Here is a 23,962-nt window from a genome sequence, read left to right on the forward strand (position 1 = left end):
TTGAATGTCAACCTACCTGCTATTATTTCACAATGAAAAATGTTTTTATCACATGATAGTCACTGCAATGAAAGCAATAGCTAGCATAAAAATATCCATATTATTCATGTTAGAGATTATTAGCCATTGTATATGTGTTTGTATCTGTGTGTCTGTGTTTTGTGAAGAAACAGATAATGTGCTGTCTTCTGCCTGATTCACTTAGTATCAACTTTTCATTCATGCTCAAGATCTCTTTATTATAGCCTCTAAAACTCCATAAGGATGATAAATGAGCACAACTTTTCATAGCCCCATGTTTGTTAATAGATCTTGTATGTTGTGTAAGTAATGGTCATTTGACCTAGGGATATCTAGAAACATTTTGTTTTAATTATAATATTAGAATTATATCAATTATAATTGATTAGAAAGAATTATATTAATTAGAAAATATAATTATGTCTCTGTTATTGTTTTTGTTGGTGGTGGTATTGTTTTTGTGGTAGTAGAAGAGTAAGTTCGAAAAAAAGGATGTTACCTGCTTAGAATGCAGATTTCTTTAGGTTAATAACTTACTTCACCTATTTCCATCAGTTTCTTCAATAAAAGAAGCTGAGAGCAGAAAACTGGTTATTTTTCATCAGTTCTTAATCAATAATGTTTGAATTATAAAACACAATGAAGAGAATTATCCAAAGGTCTTCTTGATAATAAATCCATTGAGTAAACATAGTTCAGTAAGCATTTTTTGAGGACCAGTTTTGGAGTAAATGTTGGAAAACACTAAAGAGACACAAATCTACTTGAGAAAAACGCGGAACTTCTTTTTTTTTTTTTTTGTTAATTAGTTGGAGGCCAATTACTTCACAACATTTCAGTGGGTTTTGTCATACATTGACATGAATCAGCCATGAAGTTACATGTATTCCCCATCCCGATCCCCCCTCCCACCTCCCTCTCCACCCGACTCCTCTGGGTCTTCCCAGTGCACCAGGCCAAAGCACTTGTCTCATGCATCCCACCTGGGCTGGTGATCTGTTTCACTATAGATAATATACATGCTGTTCTCTCGAAACATCCCACCCTCACCTTCTCCCACAGAGTCCAAAAGTCTGTTCTGTACATCTGTGTCTCTTTTTCTGTTTTGCATATAGGGTTATCATTACCATCTTTCTAAATTCCATATATATGTGTTAGTATGCTGTAATGTTCTTTATCTTTCTGGCTTACTTCACTCTGTATAATGGGCTCCAGTTTCATCCATCTCATTAGAAGTGATTCAAATGAATTCTTTTTAACGGCTGAGTAATATTCCATGGTGTATATGTACCACAGCTTCCTTATCCATTCGTCTGCTGATGGGCATCTAGGTTGCTTCCATGTCCTGGCTATTATAAACAGTGCTGCGATGAACATTGGGCTGCACGTCTCTTTCAGATCTGGTTTCCTCAGTGTGTATGCCCAGAAGTGGTATTGCTGGGTCATATGGCAGTGCTATTTCCAGTTTTTTAAGAAATCTCCACACTGTTTTCCATAGTGGCTGTACTAGTTTGCATTCCCACCAACAGTGTAAGAAGGTTCCTTTTTCTCCACACCCTCTCCAGCATTTATTGCTTGTAGACTTTTAGATAGCAGCCATCCTGACTGGCGTGTAATGGTACCTCATTGTGGTTTTGATTTGCATTTCTCTGATAATGAGTGATGTTGAGCATCTTTTCATGTGTTTGTTAGCCATCTGTATGTCTTCTTTGGAGAAATGTCTGTTTAGTTCTTTGGCCCATTTTTTGATTGGGTCATTTATTTTTCTGGAATTGAGCTGCAGGAGTTGCTTGTATATTTTTGAGATTAATCCTTTGTCTGTTTCTTCATTTGCTATTATTTTCTCCCAATCTGAGGGCTGTCTTTTCACCTTATTTATAGTTTCCTTTGTTGTGCAAAAGGTTTTAAGTTTCATTAGGTCCCATTTGTTTATTTTTGCTTTTATTTCCAGTATTCTGGGAGGTGGGTCATAGAGGATCTTGCTGTGATTTATGTGGAACTTCTTAATGATAGTACACAGGGATAAAAGCCATAACTTATATATATATATATATATATATATATATATATATATACACACATTTTATAGACAGAGGCTTCCATCAAAGAAGAAGTAATTAACTTCTGTCCTCAGGTGTCAGAAACGTGATTATCGCTTTTCTACATCTATATGGGGAAATATGGAGGCATTATTGTATTAGAACAGAAGAAACTGAATTAACATTTAAGGCTCTTTAGTCCAGTTATATTTTTAAGGAGAGACCCTGGTGACTCAGTGGTAAAGAATCCACCTACCAGTGCAGGAGATGCAGCTTTGATCCCTGGGTCGGGCAGATCCCCTTGTGAAGGAAATGGCAACCCACTCCAGTATTCTTGCCTGGGAAATCCAATGGACAGAAGGAGCCTGGCGAACTACAGTCCATGGTGTTGCAAAGAGTCGGACATGACTTAGCAAACAGATCACCAGCCCAGGCTGGATGCATGAGACAAGTGCTCAGGGCTGGTGCACTGGGAAGACCCAGAAGGAAGGGATGGGGAGGGAGGTGGAAGGGAGGATCAGGATGGGGAACACATGTAAATCCATGGCTGATTCATGTCAATGTATGGCAAAAACCAGTACAATATTGTAACGTAATTAGCCTCCAACTAATAAAAATAAAGGAAAAAAAAAAAGATTCCTTAAGAAAAAGAAAAAAAAAATAACAACGGTAGATTGTAAAAGGAAACCAATGGAGACAGGTTAAACAATGCTTCCAGGATCCTACATCTATGTATAGGTAAAAATGGGATTAGAGTTTCCTTTTGTAGACCTGCTCTTTGTTTTTCTCTTTAAACTGTAGACAAATATTTAGTTGGAAGAAACACCTTTTAATAATGGAATTTGAACATAGGACCTTGGACGGAGCATGTTGTTGCTCCCTAAATTAGACCAGTCAAATGTTTGGTCTGAGAGCACAAAACTGGGTAGTGCTTTAACAAAAAGTAAAAATAAATTTTATTTTAAGAGTAGCTATGATTATTGAAGGTTGCATTGTTTCTAATTTTATTTTTCGTATAATTTCACATTGACTTATTTTGTTTTGGGCGTACAATGGTTTCTATTTTTCTGCTCCCATGAAGGGACGTAATGACCTCATCATTTTTCCAGTGGCACAGAAAGGGTATTACCTGCCATGCCTCTTCCATCTTTCTGTAGCTTTGGCTCAATACAAAACTATTCAATAATAAAGCCAAGGAAATGCTTGTATTTTTAACACCAGATTTTTCTCCTCTGAAAAAAGTCTTCTCTGCTTTATTCTGAGTTTTAAAGGTTTGCTTTTTTAAGCTGCTTCTAAATGTGGGGATGATTTGGGTAAAGAATCAAAATCATTATGTTTATGAAATTAATCACTTTAAAAGTCACAGAGTTTAAAAGAATCAATCAAAGTAGCTCAGAATTGTAGGTCAGTAGTCTGGGTTCTTCCAGGAGAGGGACCTTGTCATATTCATCTTTATATCCCAAGAAACGTGTTATTACTAGTCTATATATCTCTCCCTCATGAGCTTGAGTTTTGTGAGTCCAAAGTTCAAATTTTCACTTCTGTTTTTCTCAGAGCAGAACGTTTATTGTGAAATTCTTTTTCAATAACTGTCCATTGAATGATCAAATCAGTTGTCTTCATACATTTTAATTTTTTTATTTTAAGAAAGTGTTTGACTATATCACAAATTCTCCATAAATTTGTATTTACACATAAGGTAAGTATATATTTGACAAGTATAACTTAGTGAAATAAAGTTAGACTGGAGAGCAGATCTGTGGCCAAAGAAATTATAACCAAATATTTCATGTCATATTTTCAACTGGCTAAATGTGTATGTTCTGTGAGTTGTCACATTGTTAGTACTTAAATTTCAGGCATGTTGATGTTTGAGGAAAGAAATACATTCCCCAGCCCATGTATTTCAATTAGAGGTCAGCTGATGTAGTTTATCAATAGTTGGCAGGATCCTGTTACCAAACACATAGGACGTTTGGACTGGAAAAACTATGTGCCTACCCCACATGTCTAATCTCAAACCAACAAAATTTAGCAAAGGCTACTTTCTAAAATGACTGCTCTTATAATGAGGGTGGGTAAAAATGATGATACCGACTGTTTCACAAAGAAAGTAGCAATAAATCTCTTACTTTAAAGTCATTATTCTAGTTTGTGTGTGAAAGTGTTTTGTTTTTATTCAAGGACAAGAATTACAGGTCTCTTGGCCCTTAAATGTCACAGCTACTGGAGTTGAAAGGGTGCTTTGGTGAACTAGAATCTCAGAACTCAGTTAAACCCAGATCTGTTACTCAGCAGGCTAGACCCACCAAAGGAAATTCACTCTGAATTTTCAGTGTGAACGGAATTTTTACAATTGAAATGATAGATATTAAGTGTCTCGCTTTAACCTTTTAATGAATGTGCAGATTTGGGGGCCACGAATGTGCTCCCTTTTTTCCAGTGTATCCCTTACATAACAATGCTCTATCATTGTGCAACTCTAAAACTTGAAAGGTGCTTTATTATTTGTGTAAATTAAGTAAACAGACTCAAAACATTTAAAAAGCTAAACCATCACTCAATTGAGATCTGATAACCTGAATATTGAGACTCTCTTCACATGTTCCTAATACTCTTTTATTCAGATTTCAGATAATACTGATTTTTTTTTAATTTAATAAACCCATGGTTTTGTGGCCAAACTCTGATTATGGAGATGGTTTGTGTGTGTGAGTGCTCACTCGTGTCCCACTCTGCAACCCCATGTTCTGTGGCCCACCAGGCTCCTCTGTCCGTGGGATTTTCCCATAGACAGAGTGAGAATACTGGAGTGAGTTGCCATTTCTTCCTCCAGGGGATCTTCCTGACCCCAGGGATCAAACCTTCATTCTCCTGCATCTCCTGAATTGCAGGCAGATTCTTTACCACTGAGCCACCTCGGAATTCTGTCACAATTATAATAGACTCTAAAAGAAAATCTTCCTTCTTTTAATTAGAATGTTAATAAAACTAGCGACAAGCATATGGTTTAACTTGAAAGTGATCACTCGTCAGAAGGTTCACCAAAATCAGTGGTGTAGAACACGTATTCGTTAAAATCTCACCTGTTTTTAAACACGTGATGTGCAGCATTTTCATTTTTGCTTTCACCTGTAACAACAAATTTTCCTTCTGAAAAGAAGGTGGAGCGTGTATGTATAGCAGCCACCCAAAATCAAGTTAAAGTATTTAGCTATTAAGTAGGCCATTAGAACAGTGAAGGCAGTATACACTGAAGTGAGCAAAGCAATGTGCAGTAAACATTAGCTTCATAAAGTCCTGAAACACTTAATTAATGAAAACCAAACATGGATAAAACCAATTTACCCTGATTTACAGACTCCCTTCATCTGGAAACAGCTGCTTAATGTTCTTCTTAAAAACACAGCTTGCTTCTTTCAGTATTAACAAGCTATTATTGTGAGTTATGTCTTTCTTTCAGTATATAAATTCCCTTAAAGTGAATGCAGAAAAGTTTATAAAATGCAAGCTTGATGTTGTTTTAACATATGCCACAGGGATTTTTTGAACATTGACAGTTATGATGAAAGGCATCTCTCCTTGGCTGTCATAAATTTAGCTTTTTGCATTTTAGTTTCCTTGTTTTATAATGTCAAGAGAACTTCTGCTTTTCGATAAATATGTACTTTGGTATGAACACAAACTGGTAGCATGGATGAGCATTCAGAGATCCTGAGCTTTGGTATCAGAACTGAGCTTACTTTTCTTTGACATAGCCTCATACAAGTGTAGTACTAATTCCACAAATCTTTAAGAGTTAGAAAAGCTGTCATGTGGGTGAAGGAATTCTTACTTGTTGAGACTCATCTGTGAAACCGGAATTTGCTATACTTAGAAACACACATGCTCACGCAAATCCAACTTTATGGATTTTTCTAGCATGAACATTCTACATACCAAAAACATAGCCCTTTGTCTTGCTGTATTTTTACTGAGGTTCTGTGTTTGTACATTTTCTGTCTTCACTTAAAAAATATTTTAAAATGCTGCAACTAATAAAGAAATGCCAGAAGTTATTACATGAAAGAGTATCATTTGTGTTACTATGTGTTAACATTTGGATACAGACATTTTTAAAAAACTGAAATAGCCATTTCCATCATCACCGTCTTTATTTTCTCTCTTTTCTCAGCCTTCCTAAAATAGGGTTACTCCGTCTCATCTCCATTGAATTTTACGTTTTATTTGACAATGAAATATGTCAAGCTAAAGACTTCTTAGAATATGGCTATTAAACTATAGTATATGAAATATTAATTGAAGAAGGTGCTGTGATAATTATATTTAAGTCAAGCATTTCTAAAAATTAGCAGAACATTCAAATGTTGAAAAAGCTAAAAGTCCCTTTCTCCATGAAATGAAACAGTAATAAAACTCCAATAAAAAGTGTTCAATAAATGTAAAACAAGAACTTGTTTTTTGATTTTTGATATTAGTTTTCAGGTTCAGATTTTCAGATTTTTATTAAAAACAACTCTTTATCCTCCGTACTTCAAATGAATGAGAGAATCAAGAAAACTGTTAAATTGTGCTAACAGTGGGACTATTAGAGGACCCTGAAGTTGTTAACTTAATAAATGTCTTTTATTTAATATTTGTTAATCACTATAAATTTTTCATATGCTTTTAAAACAGGAGCTGTAGCTCCACAACTCTGAGTCTCTTTTATATGCTTCCTCCAGCCACAGGAATTTTATACACACTGTTCCTACTTTTCTTCCTCTGTACAAATCTTAACTTTCCATGCAGATCTCAGCACTTGTTCTTTTTCTGGGAAACTGTCTCCCTGATCAATCAACTTCCTCTCCACTCTAGGCTTTCTTATCTGCTAGTGCATCTCATTCATAACATCATAAAAAACATCATATTTGTTTGTTATGAATGTAACTTTCCCATTGTTTGAGTGATCATGAGATAATTTCCACCTTCTACCTGAACTCTATGCACCAGGAGGCCAGGGAGTGACCCTCCTTTCATTCTCCATTTTTATCCTCAGAGTTTAACAGAATAACTGACACCTCTTAATAGGAACTCAGAAAATGTTTGAGTGAGTAAAGGTATTAGTGAATGAACAAGGGGTGATAATGGAGATTCCTGACAAATAGCACACTACATATAAAACCACAAAAATGAGAATTGTGGAATACAGTAGAAGGACAAACAGATAAATGACAAAACTAGAAATATTGACAGGCCTTTGTGCTAATCCAAAGAATTTTAATTAATGAGTATCTTAACTACTATGAAATGTTTTAAACAGGGTGGGGATGTAGTTCCACTCTTCATTTTGGAAGTAACAACTTGGAAGCATGTGAACTCAAAACTGAAAGAGGATATTGGAAGCAGGGTGATGAATTAGAAAGACATGGCATTGCTTGGACATTTCTATTTGGTTTCAAAAGCTTTTTGCTTTGTCTTGTAGGTTGATCGCCAACCCCAGTTTATTCAAGGCTACCGAGTGATGTACCGTCAGACTTCAGGCCTGCAGGCTACAACAACATGGCAGAATTTAGATGCCAAAGTCCCAACTGAGAGAAGTGCTGTTTTAGTCAATCTGAAAAAGGGGGTGACTTACGAAATTAAAGTCCGACCATATTTTAATGAGTTCCAAGGAATGGATAGTGAATCTAAAACAGTTCGTACTACTGAAGAAGGTCAGTATTCAGATTTCTAACATGAACCATCCTTATACCATAATGAAATCAACTTCTGTTGAAGTTCTAGTTTTATCATCTTCTTTAGAAGAGTACCAATAGAGAATTCTAAAAGTCAGCCTGAGAAGTGTCGTTTTTCTCCTTTTATTCTGAGAAGTCCATAGAATCTAACAACTCAAAAATTGTTAGTGCAGGTTTGTGTGCCTAACGCACAGTGAGGCCAAACATACCAAAATGTCGGAGTTTGGAGCAGAGAAAGGTTTATTGCAGGGCTGTGCAAGGAGATGGGTGGCTTATGCCTTAAAAAGCCCTGACCACCTCCAAAGTTTTCAGCAAAACATAAAGCCAGATATGGGTAGTGGGAAGTCGAAGGGTCTATGGTCAGCTCATACACAGTTCTCTTATTGGCTGATGGTGAGGTAATAGGGTGGAATCACAGGGGTTAATAATATCAGTCTTTAGACTCCAGTAGTCCTGGGGCTGTGTGCTTATGGTCATCGAGCAGTTAACATCTTCCATTTTGTGGGGGCTTTTCCACATCTGTAAAACAACTCAGGAAATGTGCATCAAATACTGCTATGTAGGTACTTCAGAGAGGGGGACTAAAGCGGAGGATAAGGGGGAAGACATGTCCCAGGAAGGCACCATAGGGTCCTGTTTGATTACAAACTGGCATTCAAGTAGTTTGAATTTTTCTTAAGGAAACATTAGCTTCAACTCTTGTTTGCCTATACACTGGAATTTGGTTATAATATTTTCCCTTTTTGTTTTCACACATGGCTTTAGCTCATTTGGCTTCATTAAAGGACAGACTAATGGAAAGTCAAGTACAAAGGCTATTCTTTGTCACTTCTCTGTTTTTGGTGTAGTAAAGCATGACATTCCCTTTTATAAGCCTCCTTCCCTATGAGCTCTGCCAGTCGGATTCATCATTTCTAATCCGGAAGGCCGTTTGAATGTTTGCAATAGCATTCTTTTTAATGATATCCCCTCTCCATTTCCCCTTGGTAACTTTGCTTGTTGCAGATAGTTTAAAATCAATCTGCGATGGACATAAAATTAATATAGTCTCAACTAGTCCATTTTCTGGAGAAGGCAATGGCACCCCACTCCAGTACTCTTGCCTGGAGAATCCCATGGATGGAGGAGCCTGGTAGGCTGCGGTCCATGGGGTTGCTAAGAGTCGGACACGACTGAGCGACTTCACTTTCACTTTTCACTTTCATGCATTGGAGAAGGAAATGGCAACCCACTCCAGTGTTCTTGCCTAGAGAATCCCAGGGACGGGGGAGCCTGGTGGGCTGCCGTCTATGGGGTCGCACAGAGTCGGACACAACTGAAGCGACTTAGCAGCAGCAGCAGCAGTCCATTTTCTAGTGTCCCCTTTCCTAAACTAGAAGTTGGCAATGAATGGTATCATCAAAGTACAAAACGTCATGTGCAAAGTATAATAAATCCCCACCTTTTCTGCTTCTCTGCTGATTTTATGTATCCTGCAAGTAAAAAGCCTTTTTTCTAAACATATTTTATATAAATCAGTATAAAAGCAGCCTTAAGAAAATATGTGTAGATTGTTCATGCTAACATACAGATATACATCTCCAACCAAAGAGCCTTTAAATTATATATATCTTATAATTAGCAACACAGAGAAAGGTTATCTTCACATTGGTTTACAGTGTGATATACTGACATGGGAGAAGTGCATAGTTTTAAAGGCATCATTAATTGACCTTTAGGATTTATAAAGAAAAGATTACTAAAAATTAATAATAGGATCTTTGTCTCCCATTAAATTTTGCTTTATGTGGAAAATGTATAAAACTAATGAGTGGGGTGGGCAAATTTCGTACAGAATGCTATGTTTGAAGCACACTTCCAAAAATCAATTTCACTGCAGTTAGACTTTTCCTCCGGAATAGACATTTGTCACCGTTAGATTTACGTTCATCTGCTCTATCTGTGGCTTCTGAAGGGAACAAATGGGACTCAGCTGGGCTGTGTCAGGGAACGATGAGTGGGTTCTTTCACATCTGTGTAATAATTGACCTGTCAGGAAATAGGCACCGTGTTCTCGCCACTCCAGCAGTAAGGGAAATGAGAAGCCAGTTCTCCAAAGTGTTACTTTTCAATATAGTCTACTTAATGACTACAAAACCAGTAGGCAAACAGTTGGATTTATGTCATTGTGCCACATTTCGGACCAGCATTATCACACAGAGGAGTAATAAAGAGCAGTATTGTGGTAACTTGTCTGTGTGTGTTTTCTACACTGACCATACTTCAGTGAAATGTGTTGTGATAATTTATCAAACATGGGAAACTTTATTGGTAAGCTTTTAAAAATCTTTTATGATTAAAGTGTACACATTTTCAAAGAACTAAATTATGTAGTTATGAAAACATTAATCTTACATGTAAAAATTCTTTCTTACCTCAGAACTATATGACTTTTGCTTCAAAGGGTTAGTGCTTTGATTTGCTTTTTCAACTTTTGGCTTAAACTCAGAATTATACTGAGAATTGATGTTTTCCAGGAAAATTAGTATGACTTAGCTCTCAAATACACTGGATAGGAGATACTACTACTGTCCAAAACCAAGAATTATTTCTTACTCATCTTTTCTTAGTATAATTATAATTAGTTATGGGAAAAACCATAAAGGAAGAGAACTGTAGGAAATTAAAATCTGTCCATTTCACATTTGATCCAACATGAACCATTTTCATTAATATCTTCAGAGTTCCTTGCCCATCAATGTAAAATAAATTTCAAATCTTAAATTATGAATCAGTTTACAACAATCAATTGTTTCTCATTATGAAAACAAAACTGTCTTTTCTCTGTGTTGGTGAAATTTATAGCTATGTTTCTGTTTTTATGTATAAACGCAAACCAAAACAATACAAAAAGATCGTCAGTAATGCTACTACTCAGAAATAATGACTGGTGAAATTTTGAAATGCAATCTCTCAGAATACTTTTGATAGCAGTGTTTTTGTTGTTATTGTTTTGCTTGTTTGTTTTTCAAAAGAGGAGTCTATTAGAGTCAGAAGAGTCAATGTTCTAAAATCAGACATACCTGGTTCAAGTTCTCCCTCACTGTTTGAATTAGATAAGTCTATTATAGTAGGCTTCCTTTTCCTTATCTGTAAAACTAACATGAGTTGTTTTTTATTTCCTGTGAATTTTTTTCATGAGAATTTTATTTTTATTGTGAAAATTAAATCTTACTCTTACCTCTGTTCTGGACATATAGGAGACACTCATTCGAATATTAACTGTTAAATTTATTGTTGAGGACATATTACCGTAGCTGTTTTATTTGCTTTAAATCTATCCATTATATTTAAAGGATTATTTTTAAACACTCGCTGTTAATTCAGAACTACTAGAAACAAGAACCTCTTGCATCTTGTCTTTATATTCATATTCTGTAGCAGCATTAATGCACATTAAGACTTATAGTTTGTGTTTATTGTAATGACTTCTTCTGCAGCCCCAAGTGCCCCTCCACAATCTGTCACTGTGCTGACTGTTGGAAGCCACAATAGCACAAGTATTAGTGTTTCCTGGGATCCTCCTCCTCCAGATCATCAGAATGGAATTATCCAGGAATACAAGGTAAGGCCTGGATGAAGAAGGAAGGTTCACAGATAAAAGTTCCCAGAGAAGTCTCAGGGTCATGTGGATGGGGACTATTTCTGGTGGCCCTGTTACTGAGTTTGAGTGTAAAGAAATATATGTTTGTGCGACTCATAAAGAAGCAAATGCACAGAATTCATAGAACCTAAATCCAGGCTCACAAATAGCACAGACTCAGTTGGACAAGTAAACCATACTAGTGCAGTGGTTATTTTATATATATATATATATAAATATTTATATAATGTGGTTGTAGAACCTCAGGAATTTACAAAGATGGAGTATAGGGTAGATAGTGAAGCCCTATCCCAGAAACTGTCTTCATCTTTTTTAGATTTCTCTGTAATGGGATTATGTTGTTTAGCTGCTTAGTCTTGTTCCTCTGACTCTTTGCAATCCCATAGACTGTAGCCAGCCAGGCTCCTCTGTTCATGAGATTCTACAGGTGAGAATACCAGAGTGGGTTACCAGTTCCTTCTCCAGGGAATTTTTCCAGCCCAGGGATGGAACCCTCACCTCCTGCATTGACAAGCATTGGCAGGCTTTTGCAGGTGGATTCTTTGCCACTGAGCTACCGGGGAAGACCACAGGCCTCAGAGCAGCTATTTTTAAAATGTTTTCTCATAAAAAGATGCTTTGCGGGTTTGTATTGTTGGGATGGAGATAGGAAGTACCATCTCCCACTCTAAATTCTGCTTTTGCCAAGTTATTGAGGTTCTGGAAAATATTTCACTTAAGAGCTGTGTGCTTAGGTGCTCAGTTGTGTCTGACTCTTTGCGACCCTATGGACCCCGCCCCCCAGGCTCCTCGGTCCATGGGGATTCTCCAGGCAAGAATACTGGAGTGGGTTGCCATGACCTCCTCTAGGGGACCTTCCCAACCCAAGGGTTGAACCCAGGTCTCCCACATTACAGGGGAATTCTTTACCATCTCGGCCACCAGGGATTCCTAATCCAGGGATTGAATCCGCATCTCCTGCATTGGCAGGCGATTCTTTACCACTAAGCCATCAGGGAAGCCCTGAGAAAAGGGAGCCATTGAAAAAACAAATTTTAGAAAGCTTTCATTTTTCAACTGATGAATTTGTTGCTATTTAGAAACAGAATATATCCATTGTTTCTTCACCATCATTTGAGAGACATCATTTGAGAAACACAAGTTGTCTGACTTTGAGAAATGATTCTGATTAATTGTGATATGATTAGACCACATGGGAGAGTAAAACATATCATTAAACCTTGTAAAAATTCAAAACTATGTTTTTTTTGGCCATTAATAAATATTTGTAGAATTCTGACAATAACATACTAAGTACATTTATTAGAAAAGAAAACTAGACACTCTACCTCACCCCAGAAATTCATACTTGGTATGTGAAATTAAGCTGAATAATTTTATTCTAAACATTATTACTTCTAGGAAAAAAAAATTGTTGAAGTAGTTTTCCTAAGTAAATGGTTAAGTTACTGAAGCAAATGGACTAAATTTGCATAAGAATTTATTTTAAAATTATTCCCATCACTTTATAAAGAAATGGGTCTAAGAAAATAAGAAGTGCTTTTGTAATAGCATAATTACATAAATTCTGAAATTTTATAAGCATTAAGACACATTCATACTGGATGAAGCACAATCTGGAATCAAGATTACCAGGAGAAGTATCAATAACCTCAGATATGCAGATGACACCACCCTTATGGCAGAAAGTGAAGAAGAACTGAAGATTCTCTTGATGAAAGTGAAAGAGGAGAGTGAAAAAGTTGGCTTAAAGCTCAACATTCAGAAAACTAAGATCATGGCATCCAGTCCCATCACTTCATGGCAAATAGATAGGGAAACAGTGGAAACAGTAGCTGACTTTATTTTTTGAGGCTCCAAAATCACTGCAGATGGTGACTGCAGCCATGAAATTAAAAGACACTTACTCCTTGGAAGGAAAGTTATGACCAACCTAGACAGTATATTAAAAAGCAGGTACATTACTTTGCCAACAAAGGTCCATCTAGTCAAGGCTATGGTTTTTCCAGTAGTCATGTATGGATGTGAGAGTTGGACTATAAAGAAGGCTGAGCACCGAAGAATTGTGCTTTTGAACTGTGATGTTGGAGAAGACTCTTGAGAGTCCCTTGGACTGCAAGGAAATCCAACCAGTCCATCCTAAAGGAAATCAGTCCTGAGTGTTCATTGGAAGGACTGATGTTGAAGCTGAAACTGCAATACTTTAGCCACCTCATGTGAAGAGCTGACTCATTTGAAAAGACCCTGATGTTGGGAAAGATTGAAGGCAGGAGGAGAAGGGGTCAACAGAGGATGCGATGGTTAGATGGCATCACTGACTCAACGGACATGAATTTGTGTAAACTCCGGGAGTTGGTGATGGACAGGGAGGCCTGGCGTGCTGTGGTTCATGGGGTCGCAGAGTCGGACATGACTGAGCTAGTGAACTGAACTAAGACACATTGTTTTAAAAGCAAAGAATTATCTACCTTGGTGTGTGTGTCTGTGCTTTAATTTGTTTAGGATTTTACTTTTGTATCATCTAGGACTAAATATCTTCAAATTCCATTTATTTAAATATTTATTTTTTTCACAACATGGTAATTTTTCATAAGTTGTAAATTTTCTCACTCATAGGAGTTTGTCCTGTTTTGGTACAAATGAGTATATTTTGGTAACATTTAATATTCTTGCATTAGTAACTTAGGTTTCATAGACTAAAAGAAGTCTGAAATTCAAAGTCATTATGTTAATTTAAAGAAAAAGTATCATTAATTTACCTATTTCAGAAACAAATTGTAGATGTTCCTCCTTGTGTCTCCCCATGCAGATTATAAATTCTATATGATAGAAATAGAAATAAGGGTACACAGAATTTTTTACAACACATTTTACAAGTAGATTTTCATATCCCAAAAGAAAATATGACTTTAAATTTAATTCTTATTGGAAGTGCAAGCCTAGCGTCCCTCACAGCAGTGTTTAAAGACTTCCCACCACTCCGTTCATTCTCATGCATGTGTATTTGTGTGTAGATATGTTTTGATCAATATTAAGATTTATTACTGTCAATGTAAATATTGACTTTAATTTTATCTCAGTCAATACCTATAACTTTAGTCAGTTAATCTTGTTAACTACTTCTGTGTAAGTTAATATTTTATTAAATGAAATACAAATTACTTAGATATGCACCTATGTACTTTGGATACTACAACTCATAATCACCATATTTTAATATATTATATGCATAGTAAATCTTGATAAATGAATTAACCAGAGGAATAAATGCATTTTAATCCATACCTAAATACTGTTTGCAACCAAGGACAATTTTCCAGACTTTGCAGAGGTGTTGAGGAAGTTGAATCATAGTTCTGTGAGCATTCAGTGTGTGGGGTATTTTTGGGTTTTTTTGGCCACTCCTAATAACATGCAGGATTTTAGTTTCCTGACCAGGATCAAACCCATGCCCCTGAATCCCCAGTGGTAACATGGACTCAACCACTGGACCACCAGAGAAGTCCCAAGTATTCAGTGTTCCTTGTAAAATACAAAGGAATGCTGCATACTTTTACTTTCTTTTATTTTTCCTTTAATACACACACATACAAACACACATGTGCACACATGCACACACACAAATATACATTATATATATATATATATATATATATATATATATATATAAATAGACTAAGGCATTGAAAAATGTGATTTACAAATAAGCCTAGAAAATAGACTGGTCACTACTAAAAAATTTAATCAATTATAATGAACTAATTACCAGAAAAGATAATTTTATATTCTTTTGATATTCACTTTACATTTCTATAGATCTGGTGTCTGGGGAATGAAACACGATTCCACATCAACAAAACTGTGGATGCAGCCATTCGATCTGTAATCATTGGTGGATTATTCCCAGGTATTCAGTACCGGGTAGAGGTTGCAGCTAGTACCAGTGCCGGAGTTGGAGTAAAAAGTGAGCCACAGCCAATAATAATTGGTGAGTACCAATCTATATAATCTGTGCTTTAGAATCAGTCAGCTGGTAACAAGGTGGATTATTTTTTTGAATCTACATCCCAAAGGTCGGTATTTGGTAAATAATGAGTAATATGATACACACATCATATAGGCAAATAGTTATGACTAGAGTTTCTAACAAAAAAGTTTAGCAATTGTTCATGCTCTTTGATATCCACAAACTTCTTAAAATCATAATGATTAAGAGTTTAAATGCTGAAAGTTGTTTTGAAAATTATTTTTAATCAGTAGTTTCATTTGTAATTTTGATGCCTTTGAAATATAGTGGGAAATGAGGCAGTTATTGAAAAAGGGGTGTTATGTTTCACATTTATATGCTTTCTCTTAGCCAGAGAAATGTCAAAAATTAAACAGAAACAGCCCCCAAAAAACTTTGTAATCCAAATAAACTATCCCAAAGAAGAAATCCCTGTTCAGTCTACTATCATCATTATAGAAAATTGCTCCCTATCACCATGGATTATGTTTGACTTTTCTTGAAATATATATAAATGGAATTGTACAGAATATAGTATTTTGTGTCTGACTTCCTTCACTAAATGTAATATTTTTGAGATCCTCACATATATGTATTATGCAATTCATACATTTTGTTTCTGAGCAGTATTCAATGTGTGAACGTATCATATTTTGTTTCTCTGTTTTTCTCTTGAGAGAATGTGTAAGTCTTTTTGAGGATATATGTTTTTATTTCCTGTGGAGAATGACCCAGAAGTAGAATTTCTGGGTAACAGCACTGATGTATTTGAGTTTATAAGAAAAGTAAATATTTATTCATATTGTATAATTTTGTACTCTCACTCCGAAAGAATATGACTCCCAATTTTTCTACATCCTCACTGACATTTGATATTGCCATCTGTCATTATAGTCACTGCAGTGAGTTTAAGAGTCCCCTCACTGTCATTTTAGCTTCAGTTTTCTGTGATGACTAATGATGTTGGGCAACTTCATGTGTGCTTATTGACCATTCCCATATTTTCTTTTGTAAAATTTCTTTGCTTTTTAAAAATGGTGCCCTTTGTCTTTTGTTACTGATTAAGAGAAGTTATTTGTTCATTTTTGATATGTTTGCTGTCATAGATTTTTTTGCAAATATTTTCTCCCAGTTTATGGCTTTCTCATTCCTTTTCTTAATATCATCTTTTGGATGAGCAAAACTTTTAAATGTACGTGATGTATAATTTATCACAATTTTATTTCATGTTTAGTGCTTTCTAAGAAACTGTGCCCTACATCTAGAGAGCAAATATTTTTTTCAGAAGCTTTACAGTTTTAGATTGTATGCTTAGGTCTATAATTTGTCTTAAAGAAATTGCATGTGGTTTGAGGGTTGAGGTTTATTTGTTTCCATATGTAAAATTAAAATACCTAGGCATTCTTTCACTGAAAAAGCTTTCCTTTCCCCAGTTAGTTTTATATGTGTGCATCCATTCTGGATTCTCTATGTCATTCCATTTCTTTATATGTCTTCATAAGCCAAACTACTCTGTCTTGATTGCTAATAGCTTATAGAAAGTCTTGGAGTCAAATAATGTGAATACTATATCCTTTTCTTCTCCAAAATTGTTTTCACTGTTCCAGACCTTTTGTTTTTCCATATACTTTTCAAATCAGCATGTCAGTTTCTACAAAATTATATTGGAATTGTGATTGAAAATGCAGTGAATCTATACACCAAATTGAAAAGGTTAACTATTTTAATAGTCTTTGTTTCTCTCTGAGAACATGATATACCTCTCCATTATATATCTTTATTTTCCTCAACAATATCTTGTAGCTTTCAGTGTATGACCTTAACATATGTTTTGTTAAAATTTTTCTGGAGTATTTAATGTTTTTTTATACTATTATTAATGGATTTATAAAATTTCATTTTTCAACTATTTTATGTTATATGAAAATTTAATTTTATGTGTTATCCTTTTATGACCTTACTAACTTCTTCATTTATCTGTTTTAATAGTTTAATATTTTTTCTGAGTGTATCCAGATAATCATATGTTTTCTTTCTTCTTATTTGTGTTAACACGGTAAATTCTAGTGAATAGATTCAAAGGTAAATAAACTTGTATTCCTGGGATAAAATCCCACTTGGTCAAGACTTATATTATGCTTTTCACAGATGCTCTTGGATCTGATTTACTAGCATTTGTAAAGGATTTGCATCTACATTCATGAGGAATATTGATCGGTAGTTTTCTTCTAATGTCTTTGTCAGGTTTTGAATCAGGAATGCTAGCTTTAATGAGTTTGAAAATATTCCCTCCTCCTTTACATTCTGTAATAGTTTTGGTAGATCTGGTACTGTTTCTTCCTTAAATGCTTTTAGAGTTCAATGATGATATCTGTGCCTAGAGTTTTCTCTGTCATTATTTTTATCGTTGTGAATTTATATTTATTCAATTTTTTTCTTCCCTGTTGCATGTGGTAAATGGAGTTTTCATGTTTGCCCGTCAATGAAATTGTCTAATCTGTCTAAATTGTTGAATTTATTATGAAATGTTTATTTGCACTATCTCCTTAGTTTTGTAATACGTTTAACTGTAATGTTTGAAGGATGAGCAGTAATGACTTCTCTTTTGTTCTTAAATACTATGGATTGATGCTCTCTCTATTCTCCTTTTTCATTGCCCACCTACCCTCTCTCTCTTTTCACCCTCTCTCAAATTTGAATCTTGATAAGGATCTATCAATTTTATTAATACATTCAACGTACCAAGTTTTGGCTTTGTTAGTTTTATTTATTTGTTTTCTAATTAAGCAATTTCTGATATTCTTTCTTCTGTTTACTTTAATGTTGCTTCTTAAGATCAAAATGATTGAGAATAAATCAATGATTTGTGTCTTTATTGTGAATATTTAAAGTTTAAATTTTCCTCTGAACACTTATTCAGATGATTTTAGAAATTTGATGTGTTGTGTTTCCATTTATCATAAAGTTGAAAACATTTTTTAGTTTCTGTAAAAATTGTTGATTTTTGCAGAAGTTATTTGGATATGTGTTATTAAATTTCCAAATGTTTTACTATTTTCCATATAGCATTTTGTTGATTTCTAATTTAATTTCACTGAGATCAGAAAGTATATTTTGCATGAATTTAGCTTTTTAAATATTTTATTTTATAGCCCAGAATTTCACCTTAGTTAATGTTCCTTGTATATTTAAAAAATAGGTTCATTTTTATTTTTCTAATTTGGAATGGAATGTTCTAAAAATATCAGTCAAATCAGTTGGTAGTATTATTCAGGTCCTTACTTATTTTCTGTTTACTTATTTTTTTAATAAATAAGAAAGACTAAAAATTCAGTATAATTATAAATTTGTATATTTCTTATTTTTGTTTGTAAGTTTTTATTTCATGTACTTTGCTACTCTGTTTTAACTAAGTGCATATTAGTATTGTTGTCTTAGTTAACTTACGCTTTTTCATTATGAAATGCCCCACATTATTTCCTAGTAAGATTCTTTGTCTTGGAACTTACTTTCTGATGTTAGTACAGCCTTATAAGTCTTTGTGGGTTTTTTTTATTTTTTCTGTCCTTTAAACTCCTATATCTTTGTATTTAATGTACATTTCTATTATTTAAATTACATATAGTTCAGTTTTATTTTTTATCCAATATGAAAATCTCTGGCTTTTATTTTGGAGTATTTATTATCTTCAGTGTGATCATCAATGTGTTGTAGCTTAGAACTGCCCTTTTTGTGTTTTTTTTTTAATTGAATTTGTTCTTATTTTTCCAAATTTGCTAATTTCTTTAGGATGAATAAGATAACTTTCTGTAGAATATTTTATACTCACTATTGAACTACTAAGTATACTTATTTTTGCAATGATTGCTCTATATGATTGGCCTATATTGTATCTTAGAAAATATTATTTCATTTCCTCCCTTTCAAGCTTGTTTGCTATTGGTTTACCTTTTACTTCTATACATGTAATGAAAACCAGTAGAAATTTCTGACTTTCTTCACTCTGTATGACAGATCTAGGTCCATCCAAGTCTCTACAAATGACCCAATTTCATTCATTTTAATGGTTGAGTAATTTTCTATTTATATCTGTATCATATCTTCTTTATCCATCCGTTGATAGACATTTAGGTTGCTTCCATATCCTGAGCATTGTTAATAGTACTACAGTGAACATTGGAGGGCATGTGTCTTTTTTACTATGGATTTCTCGGGGTATATGTCCGGTAGTGGGGTTGCTGGATCGTGTGGTAGTTCCATTTTTAGTGTTTTAGGGAACCTTTATATTATCCTCCATGGTGGATGTGTCCTTCTGCTCTATAGCTCAGGGAATGGCTGATATAGCTATTACTAGGGATATGCTGTATAGCTTGATGCTTTGTAGTTAACCAGGTGGGTGGGATGGGACGGTGGGGAGGGAAGGAGTTCAAAGAGGGAGGAGATATATGTATACATATGACAGATTCACTTCATTGTACAGCAGAAACTAACACAACAGTTAAAACAACTATTCAGTTCAGTTCAGTCACTCAGTCATGCCCGACTCTCTGCAAGCCCATGGACTGCAGCATGCAAGGCCTTTCTGTCCATCACCAACTTCCGGAGTTTACCGAAACTCATGTCCATTGAGTCAGTGATGCCATCCAACCATCTCATCCTCTCTCGTCCCCTTCTCCTCCCGCCTTCAATCTTTCCCAGCATCAGGGTCTTTTCAAATGAGTCAGTTCTTCGCATCAGGTGGCCAAAGTATTGGAGTTTCAACTTCAGCATCAGTCCTTCCAATGGATATTCAGGACTGATTTCCTTTAGGGTGGACTGGTTGGATCTCCTTGCTTTCCAAGGGAGTCTCAAGCATCTTCTCCAACACCATATTTCAAAAGCAAAAATTCTTCGGCCCTCAGCTTTATAGTCCAACTCTCACATCCAACACGACTACTGGAAAAACCATAGCTTTGACTAGATGGATGTTTGTTGGTAAACTAATATCTCTGCTGTTTAATATGCTGTCTAGGTTGGTGATAACTTTTCTTCCAAGGAGCAGGCATCTTTTAATTTCATGACTACAGTCACCATCTGCAGTGATTTTGGAGCCCAAGAAAATAAAGTCTGTCACTGTTTCTGTTGTTTCCCAATCTATTTGCCATGAAGTGATGGGACTGAATGCCATGATCTTAGCTTTCTGAATGTTGAGCTTTAAGCCAACATTTTCACTCTCCTCTTTCACTTTCATCAAGAGGCTCTTTAGTTCTTCTTCACTTTCTGCCATAAGGGTGGTGTCATCTATGTAAATGAGGTTATTGATATTACTCCCAGCAATATTGATTCCAGCGTGTGCTTCATCCATTCCAGCATTTCTCATGATGTACTTACTCTGCATATAAGTTAAACAAGCAGGATGGCAATATACAGCCTTGACATACTCCTTTCCCAATTTGCAACCAGCCTGTTGTTCCATGTCCAGTTCTAACTCTTGCTTCCTGATCTTAATACAGATTTCTCAGGAGGCAGGTCAGGTGGTCTGGTATTTCCATCTTATCTCTTGAAGAATTTTCCACAGTTTATTGTGATCCACACAGTCAAAGGATTTGGCGTAGTCAATAAAGCAGAAGTAGATGTTTTCCTGGGACTCTCTTGCTTTTCCAGTGATCCAGCGGATGTTGCCAATTTGATCTCTGGTTCCTCTGCCTTTTCTAAAACCAGCTTGAACATCTGGAAGTTCACGGTTCACATACTGTTGAAGCCTGGCTTGGAGAATTTTGAGCATTACTTCGCTAGCGCGTGAGATGAGAGCAATTGTGCGGTAGTTTGAGCATTCTTTGGCATTACCTTTCTTTGCAAGTGGAATGAAAACTGACATTTTCCAGTCCTGTGGCCACTGCTGAGTTTTCCAAATTAGTTCACATTATTGAGTGCAGCACTTTCACAACATCATCTTTTAAGATTTAAGTAGCTCAACTGGAATTCCATCACCTCCGCTAGGTTTGTCCATAGTGATGCTTCCTAAGGTCTGCTTGACTTCAGACTCTAGGATGTCTGGCTCTAGGTGAGTGATCACACCATCATGACTATCTGGGTCATGAAGATCTTTTTTGTACAGTTCTTCTGTGTATTCTTGCCACCTCTTCTTAATATCTTCTGCTTCCGTTAGGTCCATACCATTTCTGTCCTTTATTGAGCCCGTCTTTGCATGTAATGTTCCCTTGATATCTCTAATTTTCTTGAAGAGATCTCTTGTCTTTCCTATTCTATTGTTTTCTTCTATTTCTTTGCACTGATCCCTGAGGAAGGCTTTCTTATCTCTCCTTGCTATTCTTTGGAACTCTGTATTCAAATGGGTATATCTTTCCTTTCCTCCTTTGCCTTTCGCTTCTCTTCTTTTCTCATCTATTTGTAAGGCCTCCTCAGACAACCATTTTTCCTTTTTGCATTTCTTTTTCTTGGGGATGGTCTTGATCCCTGCCTCCTGTACAATGTCAGGAACCTTTGTCCATAGTGCTTCAGGCCCTCTATCAGATCTAATCCCTTGAATCTATTTGTTGCTTCCACTGTATATTCATAAGGGATTTGATTTAGGTCGTACCTGAATGGTCTAGTGGTTTTTCGTACTTTCTTCAATTTCAATCTGAATAATTTAAAAAGATAGACAAAGTATTATTATTGATTTGACTTTAAACAATCTTTCAAATAAAACTAAGAAATAATATTTTGTATTACTCATGTTCCTGGGTTTCATTATCTCTTTAACTCAGGAATGTTATTCAGCTATTTTGGGCTCCCTTTCACTGCATCACATTTTAGAAATTATCATCAGATAGAAAGCTATGAATATATTAGAATTTTTCTGGTTTATGTCCCTGTTCTGATAATTCTGTGCTTTTATTGCACGTATTTTGCCTAGGCTTTTACTAGTTCATGGTGGAATTGCATGTCCCACTCCTATTATTCCTACCTAGGTAGGAATGAAAGTGTACTATGAATTATTCACTTTAAATAATACACTTTTCATTTGTTCTTTTTTGAATTTTTTCATTTCCCTCTGAAATTTGCCATATGTTCATTCATAAACTCTATTGTTTTAAGTTATTGAACATATTGTAATGACTGCTTGAAAGTCCTTTTCCTCTAATTTAAATATCCATGGTATCTCGTGGTCTGTTTCTATTGATTACTATTCCTCTTGATCTTAGGTCATTGTTTCTTCTTTTTTTTATTGTTGTGATTGTTATTATTATTTTGTTTGTTTTTGCATACCTGGCAATTTTGTACTGTGTGTTGGACATTGTATATAACAGACTATACAATTCTGTGATCTTCTGGAGTGTTGGTTTTTTACGTAGAGGCACTTAGGATACTAGCTGATCATCTTGCTCTTGTGGTGGCTTTTTTTTACATTTTGCTAGTATGAACTATTTATCTTTTGACAATATTCTTCAGATCAAACCTCAGTTTATTTATTTATTTTACTTCTAAGGCACAGAGCCCCTGAGCTTTCAGTGAAAAGCCTAATATGTTTATCTGATCTGACGAACTTGATGGAATTTAGACTTTTCCATGTCTGCAGTGAGACAGTCTGATCAGCCTCTTCAGCCTTTTACCTTTTGAGTTTCACAAGATCCTTTAAAGTGTCCTTCTACATGCACAATTCGTAGTTCAGTCTAGGACTGAGGGAGAATTTATGCACATATTTGAAGACATTACCTTCCTTTCTCTCCCTCTTTCACGTGGTCTCTCCCTTAATTTTTAGTCACACTGGCTACTGTGAATGCTGCCCTCTGACATCTCCTACAAATAAAATCGTAATTTTCAGCTTGGGCTCTAGTTCCCTAGCCCTGCATGGATTGAACTCTCTAACGGGCTAGAAAGCCTCATAAATGCAGATTTTTTTTTTTTTTTCTGAGTGGTTTTATTCTTTCAAAAGGCAAATCCCTTCAGTTCACCCTAATTTTATTTGTCATTGTCTTTAGCTTGTTAAATATTCTTCCTAGAGTTTATATATTTTATAAATACTTGTCCAGAGTTTGATATAAGCAAATGTGCCATTCCCATGCTTTTCTGTTTATTTTCAGAAATGATGCATATAGAGCATACTATCAAAATCTGGGAAACGTTACTTATTACAAAGCCATTTATTGTAAATGAAGAGATTTAACATTCAGTCATATGCTTCCCAGGTGGCTCAGTGGAAAAGAATCCACCTGCCAATGCAGGAGACGCAGGAAATATGGTTTCGATCCCATGGTAGGAAAGATTCCCTAGAGGAGGAAATGGCATCACATTCCAGCATCTTGCTTGTAAAATCGCGAGGACAGAGGAGCCTGGCAGGCTCCAGTCCATGGGGTTGAACAGAGTTGGACTCAACTGAGCACATGTGCATGAAATATTCAATCATGATGTTAAATTTTTTTAGATTCTCCAAGTATTCTTTCTTTTACATAATAAAAGCATTAAAAAAAGTTATAGCATTAACTTTTCTTTAAATTGTATTCCCTTTCTTAATTAGTCATACAGACTGAATTAATTTCTTAACCTAAGGGAA

At 35.4% G+C, this 23,962-nt stretch overlaps 1 protein-coding gene across 6 annotated transcripts in view; it reads left to right on the top strand.

Moving 5' to 3' along the window:
• The window catches only part of ROBO2 (roundabout guidance receptor 2), a 647,901-nt gene that overhangs the window by 553,085 nt on the left and 70,854 nt on the right, over positions 1–23,962 (top strand). For all 6 annotated transcript variants that reach the window (XM_043893217.1, XM_043893216.1, XM_043893218.1 and 3 more), the window contains exons 15-17: positions 7,525–7,756; positions 11,257–11,381; positions 15,237–15,408. In XM_043893217.1, coding sequence (XP_043749152.1) covers positions 7,525–7,756; positions 11,257–11,381; positions 15,237–15,408 — 529 coding nt within the window. The remainder of the gene's footprint in view (positions 1–7,524; positions 7,757–11,256; positions 11,382–15,236; positions 15,409–23,962) is intronic.

Source organism: Cervus elaphus, chromosome 31, assembly GCF_910594005.1.
Source record: "Cervus elaphus chromosome 31, mCerEla1.1, whole genome shotgun sequence".
NCBI classification, from domain to species: domain Eukaryota; kingdom Metazoa; phylum Chordata; class Mammalia; order Artiodactyla; family Cervidae; genus Cervus; species Cervus elaphus.